At 38.7% G+C, this 23,365-nt stretch overlaps 1 protein-coding gene across 1 annotated transcript in view; it reads left to right on the top strand.

Moving 5' to 3' along the window:
- Positions 1-23,365, top strand: part of RANBP9 (RAN binding protein 9) — a 71,472-nt gene that overhangs the window by 14,426 nt on the left and 33,681 nt on the right. Inside the window, exon 2 of the mRNA XM_080928446.1 lies at positions 3,054-3,165. Coding sequence (XP_080784572.1) covers positions 3,054-3,165 — 112 coding nt within the window. The remainder of the gene's footprint in view (positions 1-3,053; positions 3,166-23,365) is intronic.

Below are 23,365 nucleotides of genomic sequence, written 5' to 3' on the forward strand. Positions count from 1 at the left end.
ACCAATTTACAGGTACATCATGGTCTAGTTAGCAAAATAATAGTAGTAGTTTCCCCACTAGAGCCTGTGTTCTTCTCAGCCATGGGCTTTTGGCCAGGTCTCTAGAACCAGGTATGAGTAGACCTCCAATCAAAAGTGGGGTTGATCGTGCCACTACTATTTATTTCACCACTAGGCACAAAGTGCCTGACAGGTCAGTACTAGAGCAACATACAGAGTTCACTGTTGAGGAAGATGGCAACTACTGTTCCCCCAGCAGCCTGCATAGAACCTTTTGGGACTATGAACAATAGGGAGGAAGTTTCCAGCTCAGTTCCAGCTTGCTGTCTCTATGTGCTATAACTAAGGCTTGTCTTCAGCAATAGTCTTAGCCATTTAGTTTTGATAGGCAATTAAAAGCAATGGCAAATAATTGTTTTAGGGTTATAGAGGCCTTGCTGGCCAACAACTCATAGGGAGGAGGCCCAACTATGACTGTCTCATTTTTAAATGTGCATTAATTTGTATGAGTATTGCATGATAGATGAACTCATTATTTAAATATATTTTTTAACTGAGAAACTTTTCCATTGTTACTGCAGTTTAGTAAGTGTCTGTTTATTAAGTAGTGATTGTGTGTATTAGTGTTGAAATAGGTGACTCAGGTGGTAAAGTGCATACTACACAAGCATGAGGGCTTGAGTGTGATCCTCAGGACACACTTTTTTTTTAAAAGCCTGCTGCATGGATGGTGGCATGCACTTGCCATCCCAGTCCTGAGGATACAGAGCCAACCAGTGTATATTCTGTTCTGTTGAATTCCAAACTAATGAGTCTCCTTCTCAAAAGGCTGGTGTTACCTTTGGAACAATCCTTGAGGCGATCTCTGGCCTTCACATGCATGTACACACCCTCACATATGCACCCCATAAATACACACACACACGTGACTATTTTTGCATATTTGTGCAGTTATTTTTTCTGCTCAGCTCAGTGTAAATGTGTTACCTACATATGCTAAAATCATTGGGCTGTGGAAGGGGAAGGCTACATTTTGCTGCTTTCATTTTTGCCTTCCTAGCTGACGTCATTGGCCCTCTCTGGTCATAGGGCCAAGCCTTTTGCCTTTATCAAGTTTTTATGGTGGGCTGGTGAAATGGCTTAGTGCAAGTCAGATAAGCTGAGTTCAGTCCTTAGGACTCACAGTAGAAAGGGAAAACTGAGTCCTGGATGTTGTCCTCTGACCACCATGTGTATGTTGTGGTACATACACATTCCCCTTATACATATATACCACACAAGCATACAAAAATAAGAAAATTGGTTTTAATGTTAATAGGAAGGAATTGAAACTTGTATTAGACCCTGCTTTGATCCCTGTTACCACCAACAGCAGTGTAAAAAAGGAGTAGTCAAACTGAATCCACCAAGTTCAGTTTCTTTTGAGCCAGTGAACATGTATGTAGAAATTGGCATTGCAATGATAAACATAGCTATTTATATGATGAGGTGTATGTTAGTAATTTGATAAAGTGAATGCTAAGAGTCATTCCTCATTTGTGTGTATTGTATGTTATAAGATAGAATTTTTTATTTGAAAGCAGTATTTAGTTTTAGAGCAACTGTGGTGAATTGGAAATGGAGAACCCTACTGTCCATGAAGGATGGTGAATGACAGTTTTGTACTGTGTGACACATCCCTACCTATAACACTTACATAGTGGGAGAGAGTATCTCTCAAGCAGTCCTGGGGGTGGGGTGGAGATCTGACTCACATTCTGAGTATTTCTGATGGGTTATTGCCAAGTACTGCCTGTTCTTTTGTAGTTTTTAAAAAACTTTATATTTTGGTTTTTAGGTATATATGGGTGTGTCTGTAAGTATCTATGTGAGTCTCTGTCCTCTGCAAGAGCAGGTGTGTGCTCTTCACTGCTGGCCTCTTCTCTAGCTGCTCCTTTGTAATCTTAAGGACATTTTTTCCCACATGATCATTTTTGCTCACTTTAGCTTTCAGGATAATTTAATCTTGGAGGAGTTAATAATTAGTAATAATAATAATAAAGTAAGGTGTTTGTGAATAATGGAAGCTGTGGGATTACAGATGAGGAATGGCAAGTTTAGAGAGTTGAAAAACCATTACTCAACAGGTGGTCTACGATGTTAACAGTAGCATTGTGCTTTATCATTTCTTAAAAAGTGCAGAGCTGTACTTTTCTATAACTATTCTGACTCAAGAATTAGGGGTCAGCCTCTATTCAGAAATTCTAAGACTATACCAAATAACAGATTATAAATTCTTAATGAGTTGTGCCTATTACTGTAGTTTATTAAAATTATGCAATCATACAACTATCTCCAGTTTAAAAAGTGGTCCATTTTGCAGAAGAATGTATAGGAATGTTACAAATTAAATGCAGATTTAGATCTGATAAAATTAAGATCATTATTTCATGTTCTTCCCATCCAGAATAATTTAAATGTAACCTAGTTCTTGCAAAGGACTTGGGTTTGATTCCTAGTACCCACATGGCAACTTCACAATAGCCTATAACTGCAGTTCCAAGGGATTCAACAGCTGCTCTGGCCTTCGACAGCAGGCACATAGCTGGCACACATACACACATGCAGGCAAACACTCATACAAAAAAGCAACTTTAAAAAAATAATCTTTAAAACAAGCCCAGAAATTTAATTTTCACTAAGAGCTGCTTCCAGGCACAGTGTGTTCAGATTCTTTTTTGTTTTTTGAGACAGGGTTTTTCTGTGTAGTGCTGGCTGTTCTAGAACTTACTCTGTAGACCAGGCTGGCCTTGAACTCAAGAGATCTGCCTGCCTCTGCCTTCCAGGATTAAAGGTGTATGCCCCCACTGCCTGGACAAATTCTGAACTCTTAATACAACCAGTGAGAATAGGGAGAGTTCTTTGGACAGCTTGAGCTGTTTTTCATATTGGGCTTGTTGTAATGGTAAATGTTTCATTATGTCTTCAGTTACTTGAAATGATGATAGTAGAAATTAAATTTCATTTAAGTACCTTATTTTCTTGAATTGTGATTTGTTCTTTTTCACATGCAGGTCATGGTAAAACCCCCAAAGATGCAGCATCTGTTAGAGCCACGCATCCAATACCAGCAGCCTGTGGGATTTATTATTTTGAAGTAAAAATTGTCAGTAAGGGAAGAGATGGGTAAGTGTAAATTTTGGTTGGCATAACTATTTCTATTTCTGGATAATTACATTTGAAGTGATTCATACATGTATATGTTATAATTGGAAAGTTATAATCCTGAAAATTTTGGTTTTGGAAAAATAGACTATTACAGTACAGCATATTGGTTCCAGCTCTGGTTAACTAACTACTAGTTGAACTAAAGCTTGAGCATGACTCTAACAGTCTTTCTGGTAGGGGCATTATTACTGAGGGTTGAGGTATAAGCAAGAGTGATTCATTTTTCTGAGCTAGACCTTCTAAAACTGGCTTACCCAAAACCAGTAAGTGGCTTGTTAGGTATCTTAAAAGGTTTGGGTTTAGGATTTGAGTTATTACTTGGAAAGTAGATGCTTGTGTGTTCTTGATTCAGAGCTTCCTAGAGGAGGGAGGTTAGTGTGTGGTATGGAAGCTTCAGAGTGAAAACTCTGATTGTGGAATCAACTTTGGTTTACTACCCTTATGATATATGTACATTAGAGTTACCTATGGGACGATCAAAATACAGTTTGGGCCTTAACCAAAATAGTTTTAATCAGGATTTTTGGAAATAGAGCTTTAGGAATGATGTAGGTGTTTTGAGAAAGGTCCACAGGGAATTTTGTTGCATGTCTCTAGTTAAGAACTAATTCTCTAAAGTCATATTAGAGAGCCTTTTAAACAACCATAGGGTCATTTGTCCAGCTACCAAGATATTGGACTCTTTAGGTAAGTTGACATGTGTTTTTTAAAATTAATTAATTAATTTTTAATTTCTCTTGTTGACCTTTCTGTGTTTAATTAACAAAAAGTAAGTGTACAATACATTCTTCTTCACTTTGTTGGACTCAATACCAGCAGTACCAAAAGCAGATGGGAAAACTTGGCCTATGTTGAAGGTCTTATTGCCTATTAACCAAGGTGATCAAATCAAACCTAAAACCAGAGATTTCCAAGAGAAAGCCTAACTCTATGGTTGTATATTCAACTTGTTTATTCAGCCCCATAGTGCTAGTATTACTTATGATGATTGTCAGAGTTCTCTAAAGCTTTCATTCTATGTCTCCCATCTATGAAGGATTTCAACCTTATATGTGCATGGCTACAAATACCCTGATTCTTAAATCTAATTTTATGTCATGTATATCCCCTTGAGCTCCAGTCAGATCCAAATACCAATATGTTTGCAATTGGGTGTTCCACAGCCATTAAATTTAGCCTGTTTGAAATGCTTTTCTCAGAACCAGTTAGCTTACTGCTTCCACTGTTGGCATAAACTTGAGGATTTCTAATTTTTATCCTTGTTGTCTCCACTGCGTCTCCCTTAGTTGGGTCTTGGTAGTTTATCTCTGGAGTTCCCATGGTGGTTGGCAATTGCTTCCTAGGTGTTCCCTATTTGTAACTGTTAACAGTATCTTTCTCAGACAGACCTGACTTGGCTCTTCCTTAAAATCATTTGAAACATATGCTTTAGGGATAAAATATAAAACTTTTTACCAGTCATTTATGACATGACAGTTCTCATCTGTTTATAGCTAGGATTTCTCATCCTTTTCCTTTTATGTTTAACCCTTGTAGTACAGAGAACTGTGAAGTTTTACAAATAATGTGCATTCATAACCACTATGATTAACGAGTAGACTATTCCGTCATTCTGTCCCTTGGTAGATGGCTCTTTCCCATCTCTAGCCTGGCAACCACTGGTGGGTTTTTTTCCTATACCTTTGATGCTTCTAGAATGGCACATAAATGAAATCCGAATTGGTAGCTTTCTAAGTCTGCCAGCATTTGCTCTGCATAGTTAATAAGAGATTCATCTTGTTGCTGAATATTTTGGAGAACAGTCCTTTTAATTGCTGAGGGTATAGATGATCAAACCAGTATGTTAGCTCACTCCCTAATTGAAGGATAACTTTCCACAATTACAAATATAACCAGTACCAACATTTATATGTGCAAAGTTTTCTGTAAATTAAGTTTTTATTCCACTTGGGTAAATGTACAGGAACAAAATAGCTAAAGTAGCCAAATTAAGGTGTCTTTCCACCAACAGTGAGTATTCCTCTTGATCTGCCTCTGTGTGTTGTTAGGAGTTTTGCTTTTTTATTTTTTCCACTTCTTTAAAGATAATTTTGATAAAGTATACAAAGCATTGTGGCATTTTCATACACATACAGCAGTATTACTTTGTCCTTCTCCTTGTTCTCATTGGGTTTTGTTGTTGTTGTTTTTGTTTGTTTAACTGTTGTAATGATGTCTGGCTTTCCTAGCGATTCTTAATTCTTTTCTGCCCCTTCATCTATAAGCTACTTGTCACTCTGACTGCACATGTTTCGTAGGTTTCTGGTTTTTTATAGTTGCCCCTTCCTTGCCCCTAGAGTTAGCTTCTGGTTCTCACTTCCTCTTTACCAGTCTAGCTAATCAGTTTTTAAGTCCTAAATTCAGGGTAACGTGTGTGTGTGTGTGTGTGTGTGTGTGTGTGTGTGTGTGTGTGTGTGTGTGTGTGTGTGTGTGTGTGTGACTGCCTCCAAAAATAATGTGTCACCTTACATTTTGATCAGGGTACTGATGGTGCATATGCCCTTGCATACTGCTGATTTTGGGGAGGGAATATTCTAAAGCTAGCACCGAAGTGAGTGAAGAAATGAATGCTTTTCTGTCTCTACTTCTGCCACTTCTAAAATGGCACATAAACAGAACCATACTGCCTAAGTAACCTCTTAGCTGTAGCATCTCCAGCCTAGCAGAATGCATTTGAGAAGCAGTCCTGCTGCAGCGTATGTTGAGTTATCTCACTGCTCTGCAGTTTCCTTGAAGAGTTGTGAGCTCATCTGTTTATGTCACTTTAAGTAGAATTTTCTTTGACCTGTATTTACGTAGGAACAGGACAGGTAAAATTTGAATCCAGGGTCTTAGTTTTCTAGCAGATGGAATGACAAGGTTAGTGTGGTTGCCTCTTTGGACGGATGACAAAGAACAGAGGATCTGGTGTTTGAGTGTCTGTCGAGTGTGTGAGAACTGCTCTGACTCTTCCCTCTGCACTGTACTAGGCCTGCCGAGGAAAATGAGGACTGTGACTGTGGTGGACATTTTGTTCTTCTGCCTAGAAAATAAGGCTTAAAGGAAAGTTGTTTTATTGCATGAGAGAATGTTTACTTTTCTGATTTAGTTTTTTATTTAAAGTAAGCATGATTTTTATGGTTATTCATAAAAATAAACATAATTTATAAGGGCAATTTATCTGATTGGTAACCTGTCAATTTTTTTAATTAAAAAATAAAGTTTGAGCACATTTCATAACAAGGCTAAAATTATGTACATGACCATTTTTTAGGAGGCATATTAAAAGTATATCCTTACTTTGTTTTTATGATTAATCAGTGCCTGGTAAGAGGTTTCTTTTTTTTTAATTTTTTAAATTAATTTTTATTAATATGAGTACACTGTAGCTGTCTTCATACATACCAGAAGAGGGCACCCAATCTCATTACAGATGATTGTGAGCCACCATGTGGTTGCTGGGAATTGAACTCAGGACCTCTGGAAGAGCAGCCAGTGCTCTTAACCACTGAGCCATCTCTCCAGCCCTGTGAGAGATTTCTAAGAATAATTTTATCTTATGAATAGAATTTTAGCTCAGGAATTTCATTCAAGTTTTAAATTATGCATGCTAATAGACACAGATGTAGTAGGAAAACTGCTAATTCAAAATGTGAGAGATAATAACATTTTATTTGAAAAATTTTAGTTATAACTCACGTATATTATATTTTTAACTCTTCGAGCAAAATATTGATACCACTGTTTGACAGTGATTCTAGAATTGGCAGTTTTTTTTAGTCTTTGTTCTATACGTCAGTTTCTCTGCCTCTTATATCCTTAAAGTGTTCCTTTTATGCTTATGGACTTAAGGCTTTTTGTTTTGCTTTTTTTTTTTTGTTTTTGTTTTTGTTTTGTTTTTCAAGACAAGGTTTCTCAATGCAGCCTTGTGCTGTCCTGGAACTCACTGTAGGCCAGGCTGGCCTCAAACTCAGAGACATTTGCCCTGAGCACTGAGACTAAAGGTTTGTACCACCACTGCCTGGCTTTAAAAGCTATTTTTATGAAAAGTAGAAAAGAAAGTTTCCTATCTAGCATTGAGAAAATTAAAGGAAAAATAATAGAGGGGCTGCGGCTAGAGCTATGGCTCTGCAGTTAGAGCACGTACTGCCCTTGTAGAGGTCCCCACTTCAGTCCTAGCAGCCGCCCACAAGGGCCTTGTAACTCCAGTTCCATGGATTTCAGCACCCTCTTCTGGCCTTCTCAGGTATTCATTCAAGTGCACAAACTCACATTCAGATGTGTACATATTCACCGATTTCAAAAACAAAATTAGAAGGGCTCCTCCTAATTTCAGTTGGCTGTTCTCAATAAACGAGTGCTCACAGAGGAAGGTGTGAGCAAAGAGAAAGCCACGGAAGTAAGCAGCATGGTTATCAGCTTTACGTGTTTGTTGGTTACATCTTATGGTTCATGTTCAGTGAGCCTAAGCAGTGTTACCTTTTCACTGTTGTCTTACTTACACTTCCTCATGGGCTTTCTCAACACAGTAGAAATTCAGGAAACGCATCCAGGTTAGTATTTGAAAAGTACAGTGGGGTAGGGTAAAGAGTCATTATGCAAAAAAACTTTAGATTAAAGCAGTCTATATTGAATAAAGATTGAGATCATGTATGGGGGATCTGAGGGGTAGTTCTGACTCAAGAAAATATACATATTAAGGAAATAGTATATGTTATTTAACATTAGTAAAAATTGAGAGACTTGTTGGGGGAAAATACCACAGAAGGTGGTAAATGGCCAAGGTAGTCTCAGGAAGAGTGTGCATCTGTTATGGTCTTTGGCAGAAGCATTAGGATAGCTCAGTATTCCTGGGACTTCAGGGGATTGTAATGGAACCTGACAGAAGTAAGAATGGACTTGGGTATGAGACAGCCTTGATACCAATTCTGAACTCTGTAGGCAATAGCACACCTTTGTTGTTCTTAATCGGAAAGTGAGAGGATATTCAGGAAACCAGCTGGAGACTGAGAAAGAGTACCATGTGTAATGGCATTGAGTGAGGTGCCTAGGAGTAGATTGTGGTAGAGACTAAAAGCAAAGAAGAGGTTTCATGCATTGATTACCTGTATGCACCACAAACTGGGCTAAGAGTTAAAATTAACAAGGCTTGACAAGGATGAACATGCTGAAAACAGGGTCTCTCCTGTCTAGATAGTTACAGGACAGAGGAGAAATAGGCTTGCAATAAATAATCAAGTATAGAATAGTAGTAATACACATGGGCAAACTGACGTGCAGAGGTGGAAGACAGTGGGGGTCAGGAAAAGCTTGGTAACATTGAACACTGAAGAATAGGAATCAGGTAAACAGCGTGCTCTGGCTTTCCTGTTCTTCAGCCACCTTCACACCCTACTATAGACAAGCTTCTCCGGCATCCTTCTAGCTGGTGTGTGATTTTAAAGTAAATTCCTATTTTACAAGCTGCGTTACTTTTGTTGAGAAGCATAGTGAACATTTAAATCTTGCCTCTGCTGTTCACATTCTGTGATTTTTGTTCTCTTTGTGTGTGTGTGTGTGAAGGATTTATATATTTAATATGAATGCACATAGCTATCTTCAGACTCACCAGAATAGGGCATCGGATCACATTACAGACGGTTTTGAGCCACCATGTGGTCTGGAACTGAGTTCAGGGTTTTGGGAAGGGCAGTCAGCACCCTTAAATATTGAGCCATCTCTCCAGCCCCAATTTTGTACTTTTTGGTAAACTCTGAATCTGAGTCCTGAAAAGGAAACAGTACTTCTGGCCTCATGGGACTAACATGAATAATGCATTTAAGACATGTATTGGAGTACCTGGTTCGTGGCAACGCGTGACTTTTTGCTTCTGTTGGTGACAGCTGCCTGGTGCTCAGCAAGGTGCTCATGAATTTGGACTCTATGTGGCAGTGATAACCTTTGCCTTGCAGAGAGTCAGAGGCTGGTGGATCTCTGAGATCAAGGCTAGAGTGCCTCTACATAGTGAGCTCCTGGCCAGCCAAAACTATAGAGTGAAGCCCTGCCTCCAACGAAGACATATATAATGTAAAACCACTAATTTGTTGTGTCAGCAGTTTACGTATCCTAGGTGCTTGTGTGTACTCCATTGATAAGAAGGCTGAATGGTGTGCTTGATGCAGAATGAAATTAAAGGAAGCTGAAAGGACAGTCTGGGTTGAGGAGTAATGGTGATGGTCTGTGTAAATGGATTGTTTGCGTTCTGGCTGTGTAAGGAAGGAGCAAATCTATGAGATGATAGACTCAGCTAAGTGAGAGATTTATTATATAGTGTTCCTTTTAATAAGGGTTAAGAAGAGCAGTGTGTGTGGATTGTTGTGGATTTGCAAACGATACCAGGGGTAGACATAATAATGAAAGACGACTGAAGAGAATCAAAGCTTCTTTTGAGAGAATGTGTGTGTGGACTATGTATCTGCAGTCCCAGGCAAATACATTACCTGAAGTAACATGAATGGGGTAATCTTTCCTTTTGTCCACTGCTAGAATTGTGAGCACTGCAGAAGCTGAATGAGTATATCATAAGCTATGGGCTTTGGGTACTGTCTGGAATGTGTTACTTAAAGGAATTTTTATTGCATATATGAACTCATAGAGACTGACAGCATGCACAAGACCTGCAAAAGTTTGTGCCAGACGGTATTCTAACATGGAGAAGTAGCTGTGAATGCAGTCCACTCCTGACCAAGAAACTGTGCAGTCGGTGCCTGCTGGGAACACTGAGTCTGTCAAGTCACACTCCAAGGCAGGGTGTGTCCTCAGGAATAGTTGCATAACACAAAAAGGACTCCATGGTATTTGGCTGGGTTGGGGAAGGATGTGGGATGAGTTGGGAGAGGAGTATATATGATCAAGTATGAAACATTTAAAAATAATGGAATGATTTGTTCAATTTACTCTGTGTGTGTGTGCGGAGTGTGCATGTGTGCATTTGGTCCATGGCCTGTGTGTGGAGTTCAGAGCAGAACTTGAGGGAGTTCAGTCTAGTACTACATGGGTCCTAGAGATTGAAAGTCGATGGTCAGGGTTTTAGCAGGTGCATTTACCCACTGAGCTCTCTTTTTAACAATCCACATTTTTAATTGGTCATTGAGCCCTTTTCACCATGAAATATATTTATTTTTTAAAAATAGCATTTATTTATATGTATGAATGTCTATGCACATGGTCATGTGTATAGAGACCAGAAAACAGCCTACAGAAGCGGGTTCTCTTTCTGTGTAGATCCTAGTGGTTGAACTCAGTCATCAGGACTGGTAACGAGAACACTTACACTGAGCCATCTATCTCACTACCTCTGCTTTTTTATTTTAAGGCCAGATGTGGTGGTGTACACTTAATCCCAACACTTGGGAGACAGAGGCAGGCAGATCTTCTTTGAGTTAGTCCTAGGCCATCCTGGTCCATGTAGCCAGTCCCAGGCCAGCCAGGGGTATATAGTGAAACCCTATTAAAAAGAACAAAAACAAAATAAAACACAGAACCCCACAAAACCAAAACTCAGTTTTGTTGAATTAGCTCACAGAAGATTAGGTTTCTTTATCCATTTTCATACCTACTTGGTTTTTGATTGATTTCCCCCCTTTGCAGCTTCCTGTCCCAGCTCCCACAGCCTTCCAGGCCCAGTAGTTTCCTTTTTACTATTGTATTGTACATATTCCACCACCCTTCCTGCTCTCCTGGGAAGTGTATGTCTCTCATGGGTCCATTTCTGGTTTCCTGACTTCTGCGTGAATGCACATACAGAAAAATCAAAAGATAGAGTCCGAATATGAAATACAACATGTAGTGTTAAACTTTCTGAGCCAGGATATGTCATTTAATAAAAAATGTCAGTTCCACCCATTTTCCTTCTTTTCAAGTTCTATTGTGTTGTTTGTATCTTTGTACCATATAATATTTGTGTGTGTGTGTGTGTGTGTGTGTGTGTGTGTGTGTGTGTGTGTGTGTGTGTGTGTGTGAAAGATTTAAATCTGCTCTTGTTTTAAGGCACACTTAGGCTGGTTCTGGTTTCCTGGCTGTTGTGAACAGAGCAGCAGTAAGTATGGATGCACAAGAGTCTGGCGTTTTGGACTTTGGGCAGATGCTGTATTGTACTTGGAGCTTTATTTGAGAGTGCTCCCCAGTGATTCTGTGGTGACTGCTCCAGTTCACCTGTCATCGTGGTTCCCCTTCCCCAGTATCCAGCCAGCATCTGTTCTCTTTGGATGACAGCCGTCCTGACTCTGGTGAAATGGGATCTCATTGTGGTTAAACTTGCCAGATGATGAAGGCCATTCTTCTTTGGAAAAATTTATCAGTTCTGTAGCCATGCTTTGATCGGGTTGTCTTCTTGTTTGTTTTTGTTAACTCTTTACACTTCATTGTGTATTCCAGGTATTGTCTGTCCTGCTAGTTTGTAGCTAGCAAAGATTTTCTCTTCTGTAGCTTTTCCCTTCATTTGATTAACTAGTTTCTTTGCAGTGAAATTGTCTTTTTATTCCACAGTGTTCAGTGTTGAATGTGTTCGGGAGCCTAGAATCCTATTGAGACTGCACTTCAGCCCTTCCTCACTTCTGTCAGTTCCAGAGTCTCACTCTTAAGCTAAGGTCTTGATTCATTTGGAGGTGATTTTTGTGCCGGGGAGCAGTGGGTGGGTGGGTGGGTGGGGGGTGGAGATAGTCATTGAAATTTGTTTGTTGAAGCAGCTGGTGTTATTCTCAAAGTTTCGGGAATTAAAAAAATTAAACGTTTTTGTCCTGTTAGAAGTCAGAGGACAATAGCTGTGTAGGTTATGTCTGCTCTTTTGTTCTGCTCCACTGATTTACTGGGCTGCTTTTGTGCTAGTACGAAGCTGTTCTGTTACAGTGCCTGTACTATAACTTGATATCATGTATATCGACACCTCTAGCATTGTTCTTTTTTGCTGAAGGTTGTTTTGGCTGTCTGAGGCCTTTTGTGTTGATCAAATTTAAGGTGAAGTTGTCTATTTGTGTGACAAATGGTGTTCGGAATTTGGTTGGGAATCTCTAGATTGCTTTTGCTTACTTGCATTTTGAAAGCATTGAGGGCAGAAGCTGCATTTTTGTTGGAGAACAAGATAAGTTCTTTGACAAAGCACTTAATTACTGTGTGAAAAGTGACCTGAGATAGACAAGCAGTATATTCCTTAAATGTTCTTCAGTTGCTTATCTTCAGTACACTTGGGGTCTCAGTTCAGTTCTTGTTGTTACAGTAATTTTATATGTAACAACTGCTGTTTTTTTTTTTAAATAAGTTATAAGGTCTCAATATTTTTAATTCAAAGACTGAAACCAACATCTTGTGAGACAGTATAGAAAAGAGCATAAATACTTGTTATTGTAGAACCCAAGGCTTCGTTCTGTGTCCAGCTTTAAGTGTTTGAAAACCACTATGGTTCAACTCAAACTATGCTGCCATTTTGTGTTTTATTTTTTTTAATCCTGCTTTCCTTTATTCAAAATGAACTTAACAGCACTGAGAAATAGGGTTTAAGGTGTATTTGGATCACAAAAGAGAAACTTTTTAACATTGTTTGACATCATCATGATACACAACTTGCATTTTGTTACATCCATTACTTGAAGTGACCACAGACCTACCTACCTACTTCCTTCCTTTTCTTTTCACTTTCTTTTTCTGCCCTCCCCCTCTCTTTTGTTCTTTTTCACAAAGGCAAGTTGTTTATCTAGTATGTTGAGTATTTGCTGTTTGCTTCTGCTGGACTCAGGTGAGAGTAACCTACTAAAATCAGGAGAAATGGGCTATTTGGCATTGATGTTTGTACTTTTCATGGATGATTTGGTGGTTGGTAGAAATGTTGTAAAATACTGGAGGATTAGTGCTGTGACTGGGCAGAAAAGAATTGGTAAAGGATACTGAGTTGGTAAAGGATTGAGCTGCTGATGGGTAGATGGCTCAGGGGCTAAAGGTGCTTGCTGCCAAGCTTGATGACCTTCGTTGAATCTCTAGGATCTACTTGGTAGAAGGAGAACCAACTTGGACAGGCTGCACTCTATCCTGCGCATGAACGTGCTGACATGTTCTGTCTGACTAATATGCCAGGTGTGGTGGCACACTCCTTTAATTCTAGCGCTTGAGAGGCAGAGGCAGGCAAATCTCCATAAGTTCCAGACCAACCTGGTAGTAAGTTCCAGGCCTAGCTGGGGCTACTTAGTGAGACCCTTATCTCAAGAAACAAACAAAACCAAAAGTGGGGTGGAGATACGCTTCCGCAGTTAAAAGCAGGAAGCTGAGGGCTTACATCTTGAACCACAAGCTCAAAGCAGAGAGAACAAACCAGAAATGATGGGTGGTTTTTTTTTTTTTTTTTTTAAACTCTCAAAAGCTCCCCCTAGTGGCATACTTCCTCCTAAGCCTCTCTGAGACAGGGCCACCAGACTCAAATGGCCAGTACTATAGGAGGTCATCTCTTTGAAACCCCCACACCTGTCTAGTCTGTGTTTGTGTTCGTTCTTCTTTTCACAAATAGAGGTTTTTGGAAAGACATGTCTTTCTCCACCTGTGTGCTTTTGCTAATGATGAGTTAGTTGTATTGTGTGGCCTTGTTTCTCAGGACTCTCTTCATCCAGTGAGAAAGAAGTGCCTTCATTCTTTTTAAACTTTGAACCTGGTTGCAAATCACAGCTTTCCAGCAGTGTTAACTTTTGAAAAGCCATCAAATCCTGTGAGTAGCTGTATTTTGGCAACTCCCTCAAGCCCCTGCTTTAAAATGAAAAGTACATTGTCTCTTGTTCTTTATCACCTAATAACTCAACTTGGCTTTATACTGACTCATTCTGAAATTATTTTAAGATCCTAGCTGCACTGTTGAGATCCTTACACTGCATCCTCTAGCTGTGGGCATGTGCCCTGTAAAGCCTATGGTCTTGTACTGCTTGGATATTGTACACTAGCTTTTGTATGTGTGTCTACTTATATTTTTGTTTTTTAATAGTTTCCCCATAGCGTTTCAGTTTGGATCTTCGTGCTCACAGTTCTTTCTTTGGTTCAGCTCTCTACCGATCTCAAGAGACACATTTTCCATTTATTTGCATATATTTAATGTTTATAGAGTTCAATGCCTCCTTATAACCCATAGCACATTAACCAGTTGTTTTGAAGTACTAGTTTGAGCTTTCAGATTCTGTCATATCTTTGCTTTTCAGACTGTTCTCTTGCCTCTTACGTGATTTCTTGTTGACATATAGGTGTAAATTTCTGAGTGTTAGAAACCTAGGTAAGTATATCTTTGATATAAAGTTTTTATACAGCACACACAAAAAAATGTATTCTTAGGAAGTCTATTTTTGTTTTTCTTTTTGGTTTCTGCTTTGGATATGAGATCTAAAGCTGTTGCCTAAGACCAAGTTCCAAAGACTGATTTCATAGTTTGTTTTTATAGCTTTAGCTTCCTCATTTATTTTTCTACTTCACGTGAGTTTGTTTTTGTCTGCGTATATATCCAGTTGCTCATGCCCCAATTGTTTAAGAGATTGTTCTCCCTGTTGAACTAACTTCTCTGTTTTGTCAACAGTTAATCAGTTTACCATATTTCTGAACATATTGATTCATACCTATAATCACTGTATTTAGGAAGTAGACGCAGGAGGATCAAGGCCAGCCTCAGCTATATGAGGAGTTTGAGGCTAGCCTGCATTACATGTGATCCTGTCTCAACAAAACCAAAGACAAGCAGGAAAAAATCATCTTAACATAGATTAGATGCTAATTTCTGTTCTGGATTCTATTGCAATGATCTTAGGCCCAAGTATAGTAGTATTTTTTTTTTCTTGACTACTATATTCTGTGGTATATGTTAAAACTAAGACGTGTGAATTCTCTAGTATTGTTTAAACTTGTGTTGGGCTCTTGCGAACAACTTGTATTTCCATATGAATTTTAGGATCAAAAAAAGCAGGTTATGTTTTTTGGGGAAGAGCTGATTTGAATCTCTAGGTTAATTTGCCATCTTCATGTTAAATCTTTAATTCTTGATCGTTTATTTAGGTTCTCCTTAATTTCTTTTATTGGTCTATTGTAGATTTTAATGCTTAAACCCTGTATCACTTTAGTTACATTTATCCTGTATGTTTCCTCTGCTTTGTAGTATTATAACAATTATGTCTTTATAGGTTTTAAGAGGTTTTAAAAAATAGTTAATGTATTTTAATAGCAAACTTACAGGAACAGCACAAAAGACAGACAGCATTAAAAACATGAACTTGCATGTAGGACAACTCAGAAAAGTCTAGTAAATGGATGGAATCTGTTGGATGATAAAAACACTACAAACACCATTTAGTTGCCGTCAATAAGAATTTTACTTATTTTTTAAAAATTTAAATGCTGGCATTGTCCAGAAAAATTTAACAGGTTTATTTATAATTGTTATAAAGTTGAACTATTGAGATGTGTTCACGGAAATGTTTTACCTGCATTAATGTTTTACATCTTGCATGTATATTAAAACGTGGAGAAACTGCCAATACCTGATTCTGTCCCCTGCGTTTCCACTCACAATCATATACTTAGGTACCTTTGACACCATGGGAAAAAAAATCTAACATTCAGAACTACTGATAACAAGAAGAGGGAATTTTGTTTTCTTTTTTTTTGGAGAATGAAATGTTTCCCCTCATAGTAGACTCTTAAGTATGGTCTCTATGTATGCAGCATGCTAGCTGGATATCTTTTGGCATGGATAGCACACATGTTGATATCTTTAAAAAGGCCAACCAGATATCCCTTGCTTGCCTCCTGTAGAGCACCAATAGTTGCACTCTGGAAACACAGATCTGTTTTGAAGTCCGGAGCAATTCCTTGAACCAGACACTGAAAAGGGGATTTGGGAATCAGTTTAGTGGACTTCAGATGGCATCTGATTTCAGGGAGTGCTACAGTACCAGACCTGTAATGATGAGGTTCCTTCACCCCTCCAGTAGAGGACGCACTCTTGCGAGCAGCTTTTGTAGTCAGTTGTTTCCTGGTTGCTTTACCACTGGTGGGTTTGCAGGCAGCCTGCCTTGTACAAGCCATAGTGTGGGCACCTCCGTACGTACACCCTTTTTCCTTCAGCTGGAGCTCAGAGGCACTGGCATTAGAGAGTGGTGTCAGCCGTTTTTAAGAGTTTTATAGTTACTTCTCTGTTTAAATCAAAAGACAAAATTATAAAAAACATTTATATAGTTTTCTATATATTTCTTTCATATATATTTTTTACATTTTTATTTGGGGATGAGGGAACAGGTGCTAGAGCACTTGTGTAGAGGTCAGAGGACAGCATGTGGGAGTTGGTTCTCTACTTCACCATGTGGGTTCTAGAGATTGAATTCAAGTGTTAGCCTAGATGACCAGACATCTTTTACTGCTGAGGATTTTGCCCACCCCATTTCTATTTCTTGGAGAGTAGAATGCTAATGGCAGATTCTGTCTTTGAGAATTAATTAATTCATCCCAAATGTTGCCTCCCCCCTTGGTCCTTCCTTACCTTTGTCTCCGTCTAAGTGCATAGGCACATTCTTTCCCACTGAGCTCAGACAAGGTGCTTCAGGGCCTTAAATCCTTCCCCTGACATTTTCACAGGGGTTCCTGACCTCTGTCCAATGTTTGTGGGTATCTGCATCTTGTCTCAGTCAGCTCTTGAGTAGGGCTGCTATGCTAGGCTCATCTACAAGCACAGCATAGCATTACTAGTAGTGTGAGGGATTGGTGCCCATGGGATGGGTCTCGAAATTGGCCAGTCACTCATCTGCCATTCCTCAGTCTCTGCTCCATCTTTCTTTTCTGTTCCTTTTAGATAGGACCAATTTTTATAGGTGGGTTGATGTCTTCATTCCTCCACTGCAGGTCCTCTACTGGAGGTGGTCTCTTCAGGTTCCAGATCTCAACTGTTGGGTATTTCTGCTAAGGTCACATGCATTGACTCCTGGGAGTCTCTAAAATTTCTCCAACCCCTGGCCATTTCCATTCATTCTTCTGGCCTTCTCGGTACTCCTGACTCTCCCCATGCCTGATCCTGCCCACCTATCTCCCTAGCCACTTCCTCACCCACCCAAGTCCTCCCTACCTCTGCCTCCCATGGCTTAGCTGAATCTGTGTACTACCTTTTATGGTGGAGCACAGTTTTACTGTCAGCTTGATACACGTGACACGGTCAGATTGGAGTTGGGTGTCTGTGTTTCTCCTGATGGAATCTTAGGTAGGCATAGCATGGTGCCGTTGTGATGCTGGTTTTGTCTGTTCTAAATAGTAACTGTTAGGTGCTGTGTAATGGCAGCTCACTGCAGTTGTGATTTGCATTTTCATGAAGACTAATAGTGAAAGCATGTGTTCATGCCTGTGAACATTTGCAGTGGGAGCAACTGATTTTTTCCCCTACCTTATGGCTTTTCTTGTATTTAACTTACTAAAATTTATTTTCTTTTGAATCTACAATTTTTTGTCTTTCCAAGTTTGGGAGATTGTTATGATTTTTTTTCTGCTCTATTCTTTTTCTCTCTTTCTCTTTTTCTCTCTTCCTTTCTCTGTTTTTCTTTGGATGGAAGATTCATCAGATCATATTTTCCTCTTTGAATAATAGACTTAAAAATGTCAAACATTTAATATCATTTTAATGGTGTGTTTTGTTCTTTTCTGTGTTTCTTGCTTTGGCCCATGCATTCATTCATCTGTTTCTGCTGAAATGAATCCATAAAACATTCTTTGGTAAGAGTCTGTGGTTCATAAATGATTAGTTTTTATATGCCTTGGTACCTCTCTCTCTTCTTCTCATTCTTACTACTTTCCTTGGGCGTTAAAGTTGAAGGCTAGCTGCTGTTCCCATCAGGACTCTGATCGATATGTCTGCCTTCTCTCTGCACACTAATGGTCAGGAAGTAGGGGCTGCAGTCCACTGAGGTCACCATCCAGAGTGGATTCTTGGTGCTGTTGATTTTGCTTTATAGTTTAGGATTTTGCAACCTCATTTTGATTAGGAAGTTTAATGTTTACCCTTTTCATTTATTTTTGTGTGATTAGCATTTTAATTTAATCTTCATTTTAGTACAGTTTATACTTATTCCAATTCCTTGGACCCCAGAAATAGACTTTGGTTCTCAATCTTCCTAATGCTGCAACCCTTTAATACAGTTTCTCATTTTGGAGGGGCTCTCAACCATAAAATTATTTTGCTGCTACTTAATAACTGTAATTTGTTAATGTTATGAATCATAATATAAGTAATCTGAGAAGTAGGCTATATGATGTGGCCCCTACATAAGGGTCAGTGATGCTGCACCCACAAAAGGGTCGTGACCTATGGATTGAGAACTTGAAGTTCCTGGGTCTTGCCTCAGGATAATTTGAAGAGTGTTGCAGATTTAGTGACCGATCCACTAGATTCTTGTCTAAATTTCCCTTGCTGTCTTGCCTTCTAACCATACCATGGCATCTAATAAGCCCAGATAACAGGTGCCATCCTGTTTTTCTTAGTTTTCTTTTAGTGTGGGAGAGATTGGTCCAGTCTTTGTCATTAAACAATAAGCTTGGTGAATACCTCTTGTGCTAATCACTTGGATTTGACTAGAGCTACTTGGGAAGAAGAAAACTTAATCGGGGATTACCTCCATCAATTGGCTTGCAGGCAAACCTGTTGGACATTTTATTAATTAGTATTATTAATAATTGATGTAGATGGGCCTCCCCAGTCAACTCCCACTCAGGGTGGTACCGCCCCTTAGCAGGTGGTCCTGGGGTATATAAGAAAGCAGAGAGAGCAAGACATGGCGAGCAACATTCCTCCATGGCCTCTGCTTGAGTCTCTGCTCCAACTTACCTTTGTGATGGAATGTTTCCTGAAGTGTAATGACAAAGACCTTTCTGCCTTCAGTTGGTCTTGTTCATAGGGTTTGTTGTAGAATAGAAAGCAAACCAGTACACCCCTGTTGTAGAGCTTTGTGAGGTTTTGTTTCTCCAAAGAAATGTACCAGTGAGTGAGTACAGTCACAGCCTGTATTCTCCCAGGGAGCTTATTGTCACAGTGTAACAGCACAGGCTGCATGGGCCAGTCTATAGCCAATCAACAGTTTTCTCTTATCACCTTGTCTCACCCACAGTGGACTCTTACTAGTAATATTCTTGGGAATTTCATTAACTCTAAGTAAAGCAGGGAATGGCCTGCTATTTACTTAAGTCTTTTTTTGTTTTGTTTGTTTAAGAAATTGTATTGGAATGTGTCTTGAAAAGTACTCAGTATACCTTCAGCTTTTAGAACAGCTGTTCTCAACCTGTGGACCTCAGCCCCCTTGGGGGGGGTGTCAAATGACCCTTTCACAGGAGTCATCTAAGACCATTGGAAAACGTGGGTATTTACATTATGATTCATAACAATGATAAAATTACACTTATCAGTAGTAATGAAAATAATTTTACAGCCGGGGGGGGGGGTCACCACAACATGAGGAACTGTATTAAAAGGTCATAGTATTAGGAAGGTTGAGAACCACTGTTTTAGAAAGACAGTTATTTGTATTATTATCTAGATACATGTTGTGCTCATAGATTTGATACATTGTTTTTCAGTTTTGCTAGAAAACTTATTACTAGTTTGGGATTTATGTGAATTTAACACACAGTGCTCATATTTCAGCTATTTATTGATGGAATACAAAATTAATTTTCTTAATGCCCCGTTCCTCTTTAAAATATCTAGTTAATTTTAGTGCTTTGGATAGTTTGTGTGGCTTTTATATGCATAAATTATACCAATTACAAATGAATACATTGTTTTTCTGTTTACTGATTATTTTTGGTTTTATATTAGGTTTTTAAAGACCTGAAGCAATGTTTAACAGATACAAGCAACTTCTCCTTACTGTTTGAAATGGAAACGATTTTTGCAGTATTGTTTTATGTGGGGCTTATATTGGAGTTAGGGGAAACAGTATTATACTTAAGTAATTTCCTTAACTTTACTGGATGCTTTGTGAGAAATGGTAGCTGAACATTATCAAATGACACAAAATCATACAATTGTAGACAAATTATAGATTTTAACAGATTGGATTTAATTTTCTGTTGCAGTTTTTGCACTTGTAGGTGTTTTGTATTTACTTGTTTTAAATCTCAGCCTCTATTGGTGTTTATAAGTTTTTGAAATTTGTGTGTTCTAGAAAGCCTTTATTGCCAGCTTGATAAAGCTTCCAGTCATCTGGGGCTAGAGTTGCCTAAATCGGATTGACCTGTTTGCAGGTCTGTGGGAGTGTCTTGGTTAAATTGATGTAGCAACCTTTTAAACTCAAAAGGCAAGAGAGTAAAAGAGGGGCTGAGTGGGAAGAGGAAGGAGATCAGCAGGGTGGAGCAAGACAAGAAAGGGTAAGGCTGATACATACCATCAAATAATTATGTACATAAGAATGTGTTCTAATGAAGCTGTCACATATCACTAATATATACTACAGACATCTTTCATTGTCTCTGAAACAGCCATTTAGAATTACAGTTTCTCAAAAACAAGTATAAAAGAACTCAAGTGAGAAATATTACATAATACAGAATATGTTTCTAAGAGGACACGGTGAAATTTTAGAACCGCCAGAATGGGATATGACTTATTTGGATATAATGTCAAATTCATGCGAAATATTTGGAATTGTTAATAAGATTATACTATACTATTGTTGTTTCTATATGACTGTTTTCTAAAAACTTAGCAAACTGACAATTACCTAAACAAGGGACTCTAGTCTGCTAATTTATAAAATTAGAACAAAATAATTCCACAAAAGAATATATGTGTTCTACTTTGTTAGATAATATACTCTGACCAAAAGCAACTTGAGAAGAGTTTTATTTTATTTGTCTTATACTTGAGACCACAGTGTCATTGAGGGAAGTAAGGGCAGGAGGCATGGAGGAGCGTTGCTTGCTGGCTCACTCACCTCAAGCTCCTGTTTGTCTAGTTGTCTTATAGCCTAGGGCCAGCTGCCTAGGGATAATGATGCGCTTGCCCACAGCTATCATCAGCCATCAGTGCTAATGCAGATATGCTGTGTCACAGAAGAAAATGTCTCCCAGGTTGTTGAGATAGCTCATTGGATAAAGTTACTGTTCTACAAGCATGAAGGCCTGAGTTGAGATCCCCAGTACCCGCCTAGACACAGTGGCTTTTGTCTGCCACTCGTGTACCACTGGTAAAGGTGGATCTTGGGGGTTCACTTGTCCAACCACTCTAGCTAAAATGGCAAGTTCAGTGAGACCCTGTTTCCAAAATATAGAAGATACTATTTGCCTTCAATAACCATTCTGACTGAAACAGTAGAATCTCTAAAGTACTTTTGATTTGCATTTCCCTCACAACTAAGAATTTTGAACACTTTAAAAAAAGAGTATTTATTGGCCTTTTGTATTTCCTTTTGAGAATACTGTTCAGTTATGTAGCACATTTTTTGATTGTTGTCTTGTTGTCTTTGTATCTTCTAGATATTAATCTGTTGATGGTATAGCTGGCAATGATTCATACTGTAGAGAGCTCCATTAACTGTTTTCTTTGCTGTATGGAAACTTATTTTTTTTATTTCTATTTTTTAATTTCATGAGGTCCCATTTGTCTATTTGCTGGCCTTATTTCCCAAATGACTGAAGTCCTGTTTGGAAAGCCCTTGCCTAAGCCTGAATTTTGAAATGTTTTACCTAATTTTTTCCTCAGTTGTTTTCAGAGTTTCAGGCATTATGTTAAAGTCTTTGTATTGTTAGCTTTTGATCATGGTGAAAGTAAACATCTAGTATTACTCTTCTACATTAGACATCCATTCCTACAGGCCATTTGTTAACAAGGCTGTCTTTTCACTCATCAGTATTTTTGGTATCTTCGTAAATCAAAGACAAATCACAAACCAGATTTGAACATGAATTTGCCCCTGGCTCTCCCATCTGTATGGCTCTGTATGTCTAATTGTTTGTGGTTTAGTGCCATGCCTTACTAAAGCTCTGGAACATAACCTAACATTAGCTGTAGTCCTAACATACAGCAATAGTTTTGCTTGGGAATGCTTTGACTATCTGTCTCAGTTATTTTACATTTTGCCAGGACAGAATGGTTGGCCAAAAACAAGGACAAGAAAGGGAGGGTTTGCTTTGGATCACAGTTCAAGGTCATAATCCCTTCCTCATGGAGAAGCTAGGGCAGCAGGAGCTTGAGGTTGATGGTGATATTTCCTCCAAAGTTAGGAAACGAATGAATATTCAGTTCTCTTTCTTGTTTCTACTCAGTCTAGAAACTCAGCTGTGGAACTGGCAACCCACAGTGGGAGATTGTTCATTACAGTTAAGCCCATCTAGATAATCTCTCACAGGAGCACATTATTATTGTCAAGCAATTCTTGATTCCAAAAGGTTAAAAATAACTAAGTGCCACCACACTATCTGAATGAGTCTTTTTAGTGTATTTTGTTATCATTGTGTCTGTGCTACATGCTTGCCTGGTGCCCATGGAGTCAGAAAAGGGGCAACAGGTCCCCTAGAACTGGAGTTACAGGCAGTTGTGAGCTGCCATAAGGGTGCTGTGATTTGAACCTTTATCTTTCAGGTACTCTAAACTGCTGAGCCATCTCCAGCCTGAGTGAGGTCCTTAAAACTTATGAATGAAAATTAAGAGAGACTTTTCAATCTTTATATAAAGAGTGGCATTGACATTTTGAAGGGGTTTACACCGAATCTCTAGATTACTTTGTTAGGAGAATCATTTTACAGAATTGGTTATTTTAAATCCATGGGTATATAAGGTCTTCCTCTTCTCATATCTTTGAGTGTTTTAAAGTTTCCAGGATTGATGAGAAGGTTCATCAAGTAAGGGTCCTTGCTGACAATCTGACTATCTGAGTTCATTACCAAAGACCCGTATGGTGGAAAGAGAGAGGCAAGCCCTACATGTTATCTTTTGGGATCTATATGTACATCATGTTCCAGGTACCTACACAAACATTTTTTTAAAAATGAATAAAAATTCAGGTTTTTTGTAGAGCTTTTTGAGAGAGAGAGAGAGAGAGAGAGAGAGAGAGAGAGAATATGAATATATATGTATGCATTGGTGAATGTATGCATTGGTGAATGGGATTATTATTTC

This window comes from Micromys minutus, assembly GCF_963924665.1.
Source record: "Micromys minutus genome assembly, chromosome: 1".
Lineage (NCBI taxonomy): Eukaryota > Metazoa > Chordata > Mammalia > Rodentia > Muridae > Micromys > Micromys minutus.